We start from the raw sequence: 15,896 nt of genomic DNA on the forward strand, positions 1-15,896 counted from the left end.
GATGCATTTCTCAGATGGCCCACACACAGGTTGCCAAGTTTGGAGGTGCAGGTAAGCTTAGCATAACCTCCATCAATACATGTTGATTTCATTGATGGAATGGAATTCTTGTCTTCAGGCTTGTCAAGGAAGAAACGAGTGCACTATCCGCGTGTCAAACAAGATATTTGGAGACCCATGTCAGAGAGTTGCTAAGACGTTAGCAGTCGAGGCCAAATGCCAGTCATCTTCTGCTATGAATGCTGCTTGGTTATGAATAAGATGCCAGAGGGGCAATAGCTTGTCTGGTTTAATTACTTGAATGCATAAAATAACAAGCATGCAAAAAAAAAAAAAAACACCTTTATTGTTCTTTATGCTGTGGAAATTCTCTTCGTCAATTTCTCTTGTAAATCCAAGTGCAAGTTCATCCCAGCCACATGCATTAGGGAATGGTCCAGTGGGGTGGCGTGTCCCACCTTTGATTGCCCGTTATCCTGAAATCCTGATGGGATAATCCTCTAATCATAAGGTCCTTGTCAAGAGACTGCAAATGGACACATTGGATCAAAATGATTTTTGGGGCTTGATATGATCAAAGACATGGGTCACATGTCTAGTGATGTCGCATAATCAAACTCTAGCTGCATATCCAATACAAAATGCACTACAAAATCTGCAGCATGGTCGTTCATTGGGACACAGCACTTGTGGCCCTGAATCTCTCTTCATAGAGGCTGGATGAGACTGAGGAATTGGAGAGTATGATTGTAAGAGTGGTCTAACAGGTAGGGCTGGAGGTTGAGAAGGTGGGGAATGTTTCAGTTGACGTTGCTTCAGATCCTTGCAGAGGGATTCAAGAACTTATGTAGGATAACAACGCTGCAGAGAGGGAGGGAGGGAGGGAATTTCATTTCAGTTTCAAAGGGAATAGTGTTATCTGTATTTGGTGGTTTTAGCTTATGTCCCAGCTTATCAGTGGTTGGATTTTTCTGATTGCTTGCAAAACTTCAACAACTGACTATTGCTGCCTGGCTTCAACATTCACCTATTCAATGCATATATTCACTTATTACCTTCCCCCCAAGTAGCATATCCTTTCAAATTTCCAGGATTGCTTTGCAAATATAGCATGGCCCGCAAGTTTGGGCCCCACTTGTTTTGCAGGATGATATCTTTAGAACAAGAAATGATCACCATATTTGATTCCAAGAATTTCATCCAAACCGGCTGAGACTTTTATGTATCTTGTCTGTAAATTGTACTTCTATGCTAGACCCAAATGCCTTTTGTTATTTAGCCAGCGTAAATACATAAACAAGTCCCCTGCTAAGGTTCTTTGGCTCTTCTCAGGCGACAAATACCAGCATCACATGCGTCTTCCAGTTTTGGGCCTATAATGGCCCGACCGACAAATACCAGCATCACATGCGTCTTTCGCTCTGGGGGACTCCCCCGTACGGTTTTGTTCTTGGGGGACTCTCCCAAAAGGCCTCGTACAAGGAAAGTCCTAACCACACATATAACCACTATTACTTCAGACAGCGCTTCCGATATGAGACAAGTTCAACCTCCCACTACGTACACAGTAGCCTGTCAACCACTGGTATCTCGCCCAGGCCCTTAGGCCCCACCCACATCAGCGTCCGCCCATGTGTGCCCACCCACATGTGCAACAGTGACGGAGCGTCACAATATCCCCCACCGAGGGCGAAGCCGTCCTCAGCTCTGATACCATTTATAATGGCCCGACCGACATTGTACGATATTGTCCGCTTTGGGGGATTCTCCCGCACGGTTTTGTTCTTAGGGGAGTATTGTGACGCCCCATCACTGTTGCAAATGTGGGCGGGGGCATGTGGGCAGACGCTGATGTGGGCAGGGCCTAAGAGCCTGGGCGAGTTACCAGTGGTTGGCAGGCTACTGTGTATGCAGTAGGAGGTTGAACTTATCCCACATCGGAAGCGCTATTCGAAGTAATGGTGGTTATATGTGTGGTTAGGACCTTCCTTGTACGAGGCCTTTTGGGAGAATCCTCCAAGAGCAAAACCGTACTGGAGGGTACCCCAGAGCAGACAGTATCATACAATGTTGGTCGGGCCATTACAGGGCCATTCATCAAGTGGCAGCTCAGCGCACATCCCTGGCCAAAAATCAGGCCAATCTACTCATCATGTGGACCACAAATGTATGAAAAAAAAAAAAGAGGACAACTACAAAATTTGGGCAATGAGTCCACATTCAAAATTCAAGCATGACCTGCCTGATGAGACTGGCCTGATTTTTCAACCAAGGCCTCGTGCAAAATTGGGACTTTTACTAATGAACGTTGTGGATCTCGCAAATCTGAGCAAAACTTGCTCATCTACCCTCGAGTTGGTGCAAGCTTCTCACTTGAAAACATAGAATTTCCTCACCTGGGCTCCCCAAAGCATGAGGTTTGCTAGCCCCAGACCCAACTCCACATGCAGCCACACATGCCAAACCACAGCACTTGTGCCATGCACCGTCTAGATTATCTGGCCAAAAGTTTGGCTTTTCAACTACCACACTGGTTCTGAACAATCACCCCAAAGTTCGGCTTTTCAAACCATTATTTTACGATGTGTAGCCAGTGTGGGCCCCACTAGGCACATGGCTCAGATATCCTACACGGGCAAGGTCGGCACATATGGCTGCACGCCTAGAGGTGGGTGTGGGGCTGAGGAAACCTATCTTTGTCATGTCTTCCCAACCAAACAAGAGCTCAATAATAAGAGAAGAAAATATCAAAAGCTAAAACCAAAAACAAAAACTCCCATAAAAGAATCTACACATATCTAGGTTTCTTCTTTTCAATACCAGATACTGTGAAAAATCAAACGGTTAAGATGCATTAAGATGTACACAAGAAAATGCAAATAAAGAGGTTTCCACACCTCAAAACCTCGTATATTTATTTCATCACAAAAAGGCACACAAGTAAATAAAAAGAATGCAAGTCTGTAGAGTTTCTCTATATATAAAATATAAGAAGTTTGCTCCCTGCCCATCCACACATGGCAGGTGCCAATATGGAACACGTGCTTAATCAGATCATTCCATAAGTTGGGCCTGTTTAGATCTCCAGGACAAAAAAATCAGGCCATTTCACACCTCAGGTGGGCCCCAGCATATAAATAGACGGGTAAAAATGTTTTAACTGTCAGTTCACTTTATACTTTGTGGTCCACCGAAGAAGTGAAGCTACCCAATTTTTTAGTCGGAAGATCTAAGCTTTATTTCCAACCAGACAGAAAGCTCATATCTTGCACATGTCATCCATATTCGCATGCATGCCTGCATGTGGATGGGCAGGGCTCCATAAGCATGTGGAATCAGCAAAGCTTATGAAATAAACAGCTTTCAAAGCTATATTTACAGGTCCTCATCACCTTCATATTTTCACTCTATGGGCGCAAACATCACTTTCTGCCCATGGGAAAGCACCAACACATCTGAAAGAAACAAATAAAAAAGGGAAAGAAAAAGAGCAAGTGTCAGACAGTTTGTAAAGCAAAAGGCCAATAGCCACTGAGAAAAGTATATGATGCTTGACTGGTGACGGTACAGGCGGACCCCACTTCCTGTGATCCACACGCCATTCATAATGTGCGGCAGCTGCCCAAAGAATGCTCCGTGGGGAGATCTTACTCGTGTCATCTGTGGATGTTTTATTTTTTCATGCTGAATATCGACAGTTGGGCAGACTGTCCACTTGAAGGCCACTAACATCGACAGATCACACGGGGAGATCTTACCCATGTGATCTGTCGACGCTTTATTTTTTCATACTAAATATCGACAGTTGCGCAGAGTGTCCACTTGAAGGCCACTAATCAGACGGTTAAGATTGTTCCGATTGAGGAGAAATTTTCAAAGCATGGATGGTCTGATGAAGTGGCACTCAAACTGGTTGAACAGTCCAGACTGCGGAGAAGTGTGAGACATCTGTACAGTTTATGGGCTGAACATCTTATAGTAGTGCCTCATAAATACTAGTAAGGGAGTGGGAAAAAAACGAACCGTTGGTTCAGAACTGTCGGCATTGTCTCGCTTTTGCCCGTTGTGGTAAGATGACTCAGTTGGCATGATGGGAACCTTAGCTGATCCTATCTGCTTCTCCTCTCTGACTTTGTTAAAGATATGGGTGTAACCATCAGCTGATGCAGGATTGTTCTCATCCCAATCGCCGAATTTCGGTACCGCCGCACCTTTCTCAGGCTGCCATTATGTTAGAAATTACTCAATAATCACACCCAAAAAACAAGTTTTAACATGCCAACATGCACCTGTGGGCATATATGGCCTAGCTCATGTGGCACATCCAGCTGTGCATCAGGTGGGCCATCGCAGATGACCTGGCCAAAACTTCAGGCCAGTCAACTCATTGGGTAAGCCAAAATGTACAAAAACAAAGGACAGTTGAAGAAAAGAAATAAAAACAGAGGTTTGCCCAAGCCATCAATTCACGCCAGCACACGTCATGGTGGCACGTGTGCAAGAGCAAAGCCATCCATTGGCGGGCCTCAATGTGTAGATGCCATGGTGAAGAAACCAGGTTGATCAATTGATCAGGTGGGCCACACTAAGCAATTTAGCTGTTCATTTGTTTCTTACACCATGGCTGACTGGATAAAATGGAGCAGCCTGATTTTTGGGGCCAGTCTCTACACAGTGGGACCCTCACCTGATGGACAGCCTGGATATGCATTGCAAGTGCGAACTTGGCGTGTAGATAGATTGGGCTACACAAAAGTGTGACACTAGTAAACCTCCAGCGCACATTCAACATACACGGGCCCGCCTGATGAGTGGGCCAGGTAATCTACATGGTAGGACCTCCTGATGCACAGGTTGGACTTCGAAATGCATTCCATGTAGGGGATGAAGTAGGCTTATCAGAACGATGGAGTCTTACAGATTCATCGCCACGAGTAGCAGGTCTGAGTCTGGATCTCCCAGGGGTGTTTGGAGCGAAACCATGGCTCCTTTCAGATGAACCCTTTCTTTCCCATGATGGGGAGGACACCCCGTCTTTGTTTGCAATCTTCGCCTGATAATGTGGGTGCAGGGGTGAGTGATCAGCACTTGACCTGTTACCCCTCCCAGAATTCACTCCACGATCACGTTGATGGGGCGAATCGCTACTGGAAGCTCGCCGGCCCACGGAGTCCTCGCTCAGTCGCCTGACCTCACCATCTTCCTTGCTCGATTTCCGCTCGTGCTTGGGCTGCGGTGCTGCGGCTACAGCCGGTGGGGGAGCACGAACCGGGGGTGCATTGTCAGAAAACGCTTCGGAATTGTATTGAGGATCATTTGGATTGATCAACTTCCCATCCCTACCCTTACGTGCCTTATCAAAATAAGCAGTGTAAGGGACATTTTCTTCACTCTCCCAGTTGCCAAATTTTGGTACATGCGAACGTTGCTGAAAGAAAACCAACACAAGCCTTGTTACTTATACTCTTCTACTTGAAGTCTTGTAATATAATGATTCACAAATGTGTTCCATTGTTCTAAATATTGTCTGAAACCGAGTCCGAGTCCGAGTCCGAGCCCTTGAGTTAAGACCATGGTAGAGAGCATCCGTTATTATTTTCTAAAAACCTGAAGCATTAACTCAAGGAATCTACATAGTCAAAACAATCATCATCATTTAATTTTTATCCCAACCAATTGGGGTTGGTTACGTGAATCTTGTTCTGCCATTCCACTCTATTAAGGATGATATGCTCACCGTTACAAAATGTGAGGTTGTCAGAATTCATGAGAAAAAGTTGTGGTGGATGTTTGATGTTCACTGCAAACATGACACAACCCTCCTTGATGTGGGCTTGGAATTGGCAATGAGAGTGCATAACTCCCACTGTTGGAGTAATAGTTTAAACAGTCACGTCAGATAAATTATTGGTAGAATGAGGTTCATTTTATTCAGTGAATGCATTGGATGAGTCAGTCTAGCATGAATCGTCCTATTTCAATTAGGGTCAACTCCTATGTGAGTTTCACCTTACAACGCCCTATTGGGGTATAATCATTATGTTTAAAAGCAACAAGCGGAACACAGACTCAAACTCAGAGCAGCACAAAAGGAGTTTCCACAGGCAATAATCTTCATTTGTCATCCTATTACAGTTGCACCCCACTACATTACATTGTGATAGTAAATTTGCCCACTAAGCTATTAGGGTTACCCTTTTCTTAAGCCACCTCCACCAAATTTGAGTAACCATCCCCAATCACAGCATTTTTATTGTCCACACTTCTTTATGCATCTCATCCATGGAATTATTGTGATTCATGTTGTTTCAGTTCATGGTAGAGAGAGAAAGAGGAGGAGAAAAGAATAAGAAAGAAAGAGGGAGAGTTATAGAAGACCTCTCCTTTTAACATATCTTATTTATATGTTAATAGTAAATAAAGGGGAAAAAAAAGGTACACCGAGGTAGTGAAGTACATAAGACACTTTGAAAATATTTATACTTCTAACACCCCCTTCAGCTGGAGATAAATATTGCACATGCAAGATTGCTGAAAATTTCTCGAATTTAGTATCGACTAGATGCCTTTGTTAGGATGTCGACCGATCGATTCTATGAACAAAATGGATGGCATAGACGACACCTTTTTGCCACCACTTATTCTTGAACAAAGTGACAATCTACTTCGATATGCTTGGTTCTCTCGTGGAAGGCCAAATTGTTTTCAATGTGTACACATCTTGATTGTGACAATGAAGGGGAATGCGAGTACTAGCATCAAAACCCATTTCAAGGAGCAGAGAATTTAGCCACATGAGCTCCTAAGTTGTAATTGCCATTGCCCAACATAGCTTCGGCAGATGACACAACAACCACACTTTGCTCGCTATTACACAAGACCTGCCAGTGAAGATGGTGGGCCCAGAAAGGCCTGCCAAGAATGAAGCTTGCCCCTACAAGGGCAGTTGATTGGAGAAGAAAACAGAAGAAATGGTAAGAAGGGAAGAAGAATACAAAGGAAGAGAGAAGGATAGAGGTCCGTGTTCTGATACCATGTTTCAATTTGTGGTAGTGAGGAAAAAACACGAGGGGGGGGGGGGGGGGGGAGTCCACCTGCATTCCTCCACGCAACACACACACACCTCTTGCACCTCTCCAAGCCCAGCATCTGTCATACCTTCCAGCAACATTGAGCACCTCCCGCAGCCCATTTTCCAGCAGTCCATCTCTTTTCCAACAGCATGTTTTTTCTTCTCCTCTTTTCTTTTCTTTTTTCTTTGTTTAGATTTGATGGAGAACCTTATCATTTTAGATTTGAATGGAGATTTCTGTTTGGGTTTTTACTTCCAATGTTTGGGGTTATTTTTGTGTTGAACGGTACTCGGATTTGGTTTCATTATGTTCTCCTGGCTTTATGCTTTCGATTTGCTTGATTTTTTTTGTTAGGGCTTTGATTTCTTATTAGGGCTAGACTTTCTTTGATTGGGGTTTCTATTTTGCTTGATTAGGGGTTAGCTTGATTAGGGCTTTGTTGAGGGCTTTTTTTATATTTTTTTTTATTAGGGCTCAATTTTCTTCAATTAGGTTTTTTCTTTTTTTCTTTTTTTCTTTTTTTTTTTTTTGAGGGACAACTGAAATTTTATTAAGACGCCACTGAAAGACAGGAAAGAATACAAACAGAAACTAGGAAAAAAATCACGAAGAAAGATCAGCAGACATTGCTGATTTTACATAAGCGACCCATTCTGAAACATCGATTTAACCAAACAAATAACCTAGGCAGCAGAAAAATCCTTGTTTTAGAAACATCAACTGTTTCGAGCCCTCTAAATGTGCCAAAAAGTTCCCATCACAGCAAGCCTCCAGACAGCTTTCCGGGCTTTACCCACTACGCCTTCATGCCAAGCCCACAAAAGATGATGAACTGACTTCGTCATCACCTAGGGGATATGAAAGATATTGATGACTTCGACAAGCCTCCAAACAGATTCATTGACTTCAATTAGGGTTTTCATTTTCTTTAAATAGGGTCCTTTAGCTCGATTAGGCTCCATGTGTGTTGATCTGGTGGGGTCCATTTGCTAACCTTTTGATAGATGTGGTGTGCTATTGTGCCACTTGTCCCATTGAAACAAATGTCTTCCACACAACTTAACTCGATATCCCCTCGGAGGGTTGACATGTGTCTTGATGTGCCACAGCCCATCTACAATGATTTGGACATGTGTGATATCCCACGTATGTTGATGTCATTGGACAGTGGGCCATCATGCAATCAATTCCCACAGGTTGGGTCATATACACAAGTCATGGGTTGGGCCATATTCACCCATTTTCACATTTGTTACCAGTGCATACAAACGTGGGAAAATGACATACATAAATTGGACCAAAATCACAAACATGGGTTTTCATAATAAACTTCTTACATATGTAACTGGATTCCCATGTAAATACTCTACCATGTAGAGCATTTACAGATGTAAATGATTTCCATTCAAACGCATCCTTAAACATTCCACCTCAGCCAATGAATCTGTTGCATAAATGTCTAGTAACTCATGGTGGGAGGCTCATCTCCTTCCAACAAACATAATACTCATATGCCATGACTCAGAGCCCCACAACAATCACCTGTCCATGCGTGTGTTCGTGTGTTTGACTCGCTCACACATTCCCGCTCACTGCTTGTAATTGTTACATCTCCACTCCAATTTTATTGCAAGTCCCTTGTCGAATTTCCCATCTCCGCTCCAATTCACCATTTGAAAATAGCCAGATGATGTGCAAAAAGGTGAGGACAAGCTTGTTTGAAGCTGTGAAAGGATGTTGGATATGTAAGGTATGTTGTCGTTTTATGCTAAGCTTTCATGTCATTCTCACCTTGAATCAACATAGATCCTGATGGCGTTATGAGCAAAAATGGCCCTAGAGGCGGCATGCTGAAAATATACATAAATACCCCTCTTACTTAAGCAATGATGCAAAGGAGTAGCTCATGGGCCCAATCTCTACTAAAACCCAACCAACAGGCCCACTAACAAATAAAAACAATATATCCTAATGTTTTACAGATTTAACAGGTCCATATTGCTAGTGCCTTGATTCATTAACGACCAAGAGGAAGAAGAAAGAAACTCAGTCATCACTTGCTCCTAGCAGATGCAGAATATTGCTCCATGGGTCAGGCCATAGGGAAGTCATCTGGCTTCAATCTCTTTTTAAGATCTTGAAGTCTCTACACCAATTCCACTATATTCTCACAATCAAGCTATAATCGTATTCCGATCTTGTCTTTCATGAAAGAACAAAACACATCAAGGTGGATTGTTACTTTATCCGTGAAAAGGTCTCATTTGGGTTCTTTTCTACGCCTCATGCTCATTCCAAGGATCCGCTAGCTGATATTCTCACCAATGCCATTCAGTCTTCTCACCTTCATGATATTGTGGGCAAGTTGGGCGTGTGTGATATCTGTGCTCCAACTTGAGGGGGAGTGTTCAAGAGTACATGTATATTTTGTATTTTGTATTTATATTGGGTACACCCTCAGGACACCATACCTTTTCTATTAGGTTTTTTTTTAAAAGATAGTGTTAGAGAGCTTATTCTCTCCTACACGTCATTTTCCAAAAATCCTCTCCTCGCTTCTTTCTACTTAGAACCATGACCATCATCAATTAGAAAGTTCAAGGTAGCAATTAATAATACCTAGCCATGCACAATCCATAAATTTGTATGGTTAACGAGTGGTCAGATAAGTATTTAATTCTGTACATCCGACCAGAAAAGGCTTGCTGGAATGGTCATGCGAACAGAAGAACACAAACTGACAAGTCCTCAGAAAATGACGTCTGGAACAATAGCGGGTGCTATGAGAAATGTGAAGTGCTCTATCCTCACGCGTGTCAACATGGAACCTGTCCAAGATCCAAAATGTTCATCAGTTGCGGCCTATTGTCCATGAGCTGTGGCCCAAAAATCAAGCTGATCATGTCGCACACACTCATTGAACATGCCAAAAGGCTCGGTTATCTACTTTTTGAGCCAATCTATGTTAACCAACAAAACGTTCTTCAATCAGGTGTCCTTAAAAATCATTCATTGTACTCCAGTCCTTGGTGAAAACAAAAAACAAAAGGAAAAAGGACAAAAAAGAAGTACGTCCATCCTGATAATGTCATTCTCAAACTACTAGCAAAAGCACTAATATGATACTCATGATCTTCTTCTTCCCTCAAGAAAATCTGAAAATCAGCAAGCAGACATTGGAAAACTCTCTATAGGTAACAACAGAACAAAAACCCAACTAATTGTCCAATACTTATGAAGGTTCAACTTCCAATCATTCCGTAAACCAAGACCCAAAGCAACATTGACCATATTATTTCAACAATGACTGACAAAAAAGGCCTTAACATCCATTAAAATCTGGAGAAATCAGCAAAAAAAACCATATGAAAATCACCACTTAATACAGTAAACCACTTAATGCTCATATTATTCGTCTTGTTGTGAACCTAACATCATCAACCTACTGAAAGGTAAGTTTTCATCATCATCATCACCACCACCACCACCACCATCATCATCTAAGCCTTATCCCAACTAACTGAGGTCGGCTACACGAATCCTTTTCCGCCATTCCACTCGAAGGGAAAGTGAAAAAGGAAAAGAGAAAAAAGGGACTGTAATTCTCTCAAATGATAACTTTGGCGGGACTATTTCTATGGCTCCCCATGGTGGGAAGCAAGGCCCGCCACGAGAAGTTATGGGATTGGGTGACCAAAGTTCAGCAGCTAGTGAGGGTCATAGTACTCTTGAACTCTCACTTGAGAGAGTATTTGGGAATATCCCCATTCATCCGTTGAGATCCACATCTACAAATCGAAAGCTCCAAGTTGTCAACTCTACAATCAATTGTTAGAATAATCAGGTGTTTAAAACATTCATTTTGAATAAATTAAAACCCTTCTTATTGGATGATCGTGATACTTCCCAAAGATCACTTGATCAATTAAGGAAAAGTATCACAATTTTTGTTCAATAAGACAGCAAAGCCGATGGTAGAATTGTTCCATGCTAAAAATAATCACAGGAAATTCTTTGACGACATTGATCCCTCTTTCCCAATGATATCCATGATCGAGACAATTGGCTGAATTCCGTGAAACCATTTCATAGAAGTTTAGTGATATATTAATTTTATAAAGCCAATCCCTTCAATTCTTGAATAAACAAACACCTCTTCTGGTTATGTTGTAACAAAAAATTCCTTTTTATGTGGAAATAACTTGTATCAATAATTACGATTGCACACATGACATGGGAAATACCTCAATATCTTGTTCATGCTCAACAAAATATTTTCTTTATCTGCCGGTAAGGACATGCTTTTTGGATAGAGAAACTATTACAACTATCGGGTGATAGGTATCTAATATATTCATGCCTAAAAATTTTCCACAAGGTGGTGATAGAACGTGTAGCTATTACAAAGACTACCATTTGTGAGGACTACTAAACTGGTTCTTAAAAGAGGGGGAAAAAATCTTTCTTACTTATGGAAAACCCGGAACAAACAAAAAGGCCATCTAAACATTTCAAACCTAAGTAGCAAATAAGCAACAAAACCCCAACTGAAAGGCCAAAATTTTCGAGTTTCAGCCCCTAACAACTGCAAAACCTAAAATTAAACTGTAATCTCAAATTTTCTCAATTGTACTGTTTTAGCACCAGCCCCCTCATAAAAGGAACTTCGATTTTTTCTTCCAAAAATTTAATGAATCAACAAAAACTGACCAAAGAAAGCCATATCCAAAAGCATTACTTCTTACCAAAAACAAGGGAAAAATATCTACAAAATCCAACACCACATACAAATCCAAGAAGCAAACCAGACCCAAAAGCCTAGAACTTTCAATCTTTCTAATTCCACATTCCAGCATAAAAATGAAAAGAACATTGGAAACAATAAATGTGTAAACACCATTTCTCACCAGAAAAAACTCTGCAAAAATCAACCCAACCAACAAAATCCAGCAGCAAAACCAAACCACTCCAAACGGAAATGCCACTCAAAATTGGAAGAAGAAAAAAATATCTAGACCCTAATTTCATACTAAGAAGACATCTCAACATGATCCAACGTCATACATAATACCTTAAAAACCCAAATGTTCAAAGCCCTACTCTTCTCTCTCCTTCGAACATCAAACCCAAAATCAAGATTTATCTTTTCATAGCAAAGCTAGCACCATTCGCATTATCATCCCCTTCAAAATACAAATCGAGAGACCCACATCCACATCCACATTCATCATTTCTTACCCTAGGATTAAAAAATAACACAAACAAAACATGTTTTTTATTTACTCCAAACATCAAAAGTGAAAGAAAAAACACATCCAGATTCGTCACTTCCAACAATGAAAAGAGCTTTCACATTTAGCGTTCTTCTAAACATCTAACCAAAAAGATCCACTTCCAAATTCATCATTTCTACCAGAAGAAGATTAAAAGAAAAAAACTTCTGGCTTTGGTCTCCTTCGAACATCAACGCACAAAAAACCCAAATCCAATTCAAAGAAAGGAACCTCTTCATTTTCTCTCTCCTTCATGCATCCAAAAGAAACACTCTATCCAAACTCATCATTTCTTGCCAAAGTAAGCAAAATTTTCAGTCTTGGAGCCTTCAAACATCAACGTGCATGTGGGTCCACACACACAGACAAAACATCCAAATTCATCATATTTCTTATCAAAAAATAAAAAGAGAGAGCATTCTCATTTTGCCTTCTTTATGAAAATTCCACATTCAAATTCACCATTGCTTAAGCACCTTTTTCATTTTGATCTCCTCCAAACATCCAAATTCTTCATTTTATAGTTAAAAAGGAAAAAAAAAAAAAAGAGCACCTGCTTCATCTTTATCTCCTTCAGTCATCAAAATACAAAGACCTGAGACCAAATTCATCATTTCTTACCAAGAAAAAGCACCTTTTTCACTTGCATTCAAACATCAAAAACCATGTCCCAAATTCATCATCTCTTACCAAAAAAGCACCTTTTCCAATTAACATCTCAAAGATCTAAAGCCAAATCACTCAAAATCCAAATTCATCATTTCCCACCCAAAAAAGGCACCTTTTTTCACTTTCATCTCGTTCAAACTTTAAAACCCAAAACACCCAAAATCGGAATTAATCATTAAAAAAGAAGAAGAAAGGGAAAAAAAAAAAAAACTACTCCATTTTCATCCCATTCAAACATCAAAACCCAAAACATCCACATCCCAAATCCATCATTTCCTACCAACAAAGTTCTCACCTTTTTCACTCTCATCTTATTCAAACATCAAAACCCAAAACATCCAAAATCGGAATTCCTCGTTAAAAAACTTCTACTTTCTTCTCGTTCAAACATCAAAACCCAAAAGACCCACATCCCAAATTCATCATTTCCTACCAACAAAAATTCACTTTTTTTCCCACTCTCATCTCACTCAAACATCAAAACCCAGAACACCCAAAATCCACAAACATCATTTCCTACCAAAAAACATTACCACTTTCATCTCATTCAAACATCAAACCCCAAAAACCCAACTCCAAATCCACCAATTACTACCAAAATACAACAAGAAAGAAAATCAAACTCACCGCCATTTCAATGCTCCCAGCTCAGAAAACCCTCTCCTTTCCTTCCTCTTCAACTCCTGACAACAAAGTTCAGAAAGGAAAAAAAAAAATTCCAACAAAACAGATTCAAACAAAGAAAAGAAATATCAGAGCTCTTTCATAAACCCCTTCGAAGATCCTAAGAAAAGAAGATAGAGTAAAACCGATTACCCATTGACCGGCGCCACCGGTATCTTTTAGACTTTTCAGAGTCTTTCGTGTCACTGTCCGTACATCGCACATACACAGTCGTATCAGTGTATATCGACTTTTCTTCTGTTTTGGATTTTTTTTTTTTTTTTTTTTCCGCTTTCTTTGAGCAGAGGAGGCCAATTCCTGTACAAGTCATTGTGAAGTGAGCTCAACTACAAGTGCTTACTATGGGGCCCACATATACGTAATTATATCATCCAACCTGTTGAAAAATATTTTCTCACTAAAATATTTTCATTTTTAAAAAATAAAACAGATCCAACAATTTTTTGAACCACCACATGAATTTTTATGGTTTCTATGGTTGTCCATTATTTACTATTTTACGTCCCTCCTAATGATTTAAAGGTTTTAATTTTTTATTAATACCATCATCATTATGTTGATCACGTAAATTAATGATTGGATTTCATAAAAAAATAACAATGTGGGTCCTACCGTAGAAAATAATGGACAGTCATTCAAAAACCTTGAAATTCAAGCGGTGAACCATTTAACGGTCAGATCTGTCTGACTTCTGGAATGTAAACATTTCATAGTTATTAGACATTCTTGAACAGGTTGGATGAGATGAAAAGATCATTTTGGACTCCAAGTCAGGACTTGTAGAATATGCTCATCCTACAATGAGTTGTAGAAGAACGGACCTCTGAGAGCGTATTTATGACGGCTATTACTACCGCGGAGCGGCCACCTGACAAAACCGCTATAGACCGTTAGATTCGTTTTCACGGTAACAGCTTGAATCCGTTTCTGTTTGATAAGACCACAAGCGCGCAAACCTCTTCCCATCTATCGCAATAACACGTGCCACTGTGATATGTATATAAGAGATCCGTACCATCCATCTTGTGGAATATAGATATTAGATCTTCTGGTTAAAATAAAATATCGTGTTATTCCTTGAGTGGGCCACAATATACAAAACAATCAAACGGATAAAATATACTTTAGCTTTACGCTGTTTTGGACACTATTGTCCACTGATGAGCATGCGTGCTTGCGTCTAGATAGGCTGAGATCCACACGTGTGTGGGCAGGGAACATCCTAGCCTTGCAAAAGACCCGACTATCTGATGGGCCCACCGTGGATGCTGGTCCCAGAAACCTCCTCTGATAGGAAAGTCCTACTCCTTGGATTTGGGGCTTGCAAACAGACGGCTCAAAATTGATATAAAGCAACAGTCCCAATTCAACTGAGAAAGGCTCCTAAATTGGTGGCCAGGATCTTTGATCCCGGGTGGTCCATCCAATCAATGGTCCCATGCAGTGAAACATGAGCCCCAGTTGTGTAAAAAGTAAAAAGCCGAAGGTGAGTAATTTTCTAGAACACTTAAGTCGTCCAAAGAAAATGGTGGGGTCCATCACGATAACTGTGTGATATCCACTCGGACAATTTTGCTACGTCATACTCCGACGCAAGCCTGAAAGTAAACTGGGTCCAAAATTCAACTGGGCCCATCACAAGAAATGGTGTCATGGAAATTCAAGTGGGCCCATCGTAAACAAACTTGATGATCCAGAGCTTTTGTCGGCCTCATGAAATTTCAATGATTGATGTCCCAATCCATAGGGCCTGTTTGATTTTTCAGGTAAGAGTTAATTGCACAGTATGGGTAATAAGTACTTACCAGGTAATTACGGCATCGTTTCTCATGCCATCGGCTTAACTTTTTGGCACTCGAACGGAGGACGGCTGCCAAATGAATGTAGGGCCCACTGTGATGTACTTAATGTATCAACGCCGTTCATCCAATATGTCAACCTCATCTATGGCATGAACATAAAAATGAAGCAGGTCCAAAACTTCGATGAATCATACCATACCAAACATTGAAACAGTGAAAATTAAATGCTTACCATATAAAAATTTATGTGGCCCTTAGAAGTTTTGGATGAAGTGGGTATTTGTGTTTACCCTTTATTAATGTTTGTATGACTTAATGAACAAGTTAGATTATAAATAAACATTAATGTGGACCTAATAAACAAAATAACTTTCAATTGTGGATGTTTAAGGCCA

At 40.8% G+C, this 15,896-nt stretch overlaps 2 protein-coding genes across 2 annotated transcripts in view; one reads left to right on the top strand and one right to left on the bottom strand.

Annotated features, from left to right (window-relative positions):
- Nucleotides 1-414, top strand: part of LOC131239542 (beta-galactosidase 9) — a 73,378-nt gene extending 72,964 nt beyond the window's left edge. The window contains exon 19 of the mRNA XM_058237300.1: nucleotides 119-414. Within this exon, the coding sequence (XP_058093283.1) occupies nucleotides 119-256 (138 nt within the window). The 3' untranslated portion in view covers nucleotides 257-414. The remainder of the gene's footprint in view (nucleotides 1-118) is intronic.
- A 2,460-nt stretch (nucleotides 415-2,874) lies between these two features.
- On the bottom strand, nucleotides 2,875-13,968 carry LOC131239543 (RPM1-interacting protein 4-like). Its single transcript, XM_058237301.1, has 5 exons — nucleotides 13,832-13,968; nucleotides 13,643-13,698; nucleotides 4,919-5,428; nucleotides 4,024-4,221; nucleotides 2,875-3,455 (listed from the first exon to the last, which is right to left on the bottom strand). Exons 2-5 carry the CDS (start codon nucleotides 13,646-13,648, stop codon nucleotides 3,423-3,425), a joined length of 747 nt encoding a protein of 248 aa, XP_058093284.1. The 5' UTR covers nucleotides 13,649-13,698; nucleotides 13,832-13,968; the 3' UTR covers nucleotides 2,875-3,422.
- Nucleotides 13,969-15,896: the final 1,928 nt, after the last annotated feature.

The sequence above is a fragment of the Magnolia sinica genome, chromosome 3, assembly GCF_029962835.1.
Source record: "Magnolia sinica isolate HGM2019 chromosome 3, MsV1, whole genome shotgun sequence".
NCBI classification, from domain to species: Eukaryota; Viridiplantae; Streptophyta; class Magnoliopsida; order Magnoliales; family Magnoliaceae; genus Magnolia; species Magnolia sinica.

Bases quoted from the DNA above. Each gene is read 5' to 3' on its own strand.
- LOC131239543 (XM_058237301.1), bottom strand. The intron at 4,222-4,918 runs GTAAGACTCCAT...ACATAATGGCAG, and splicing joins CTACTCGTGGCGATGAATCT to CCTGAGAAAGGTGCGGCGGT. The intron at 3,456-4,023 runs GTTCGTTTTTTT...TGTTTCTTTCAG, and splicing joins CCGACAGTTCTGAACCAACG to ATGTGTTGGTGCTTTCCCAT.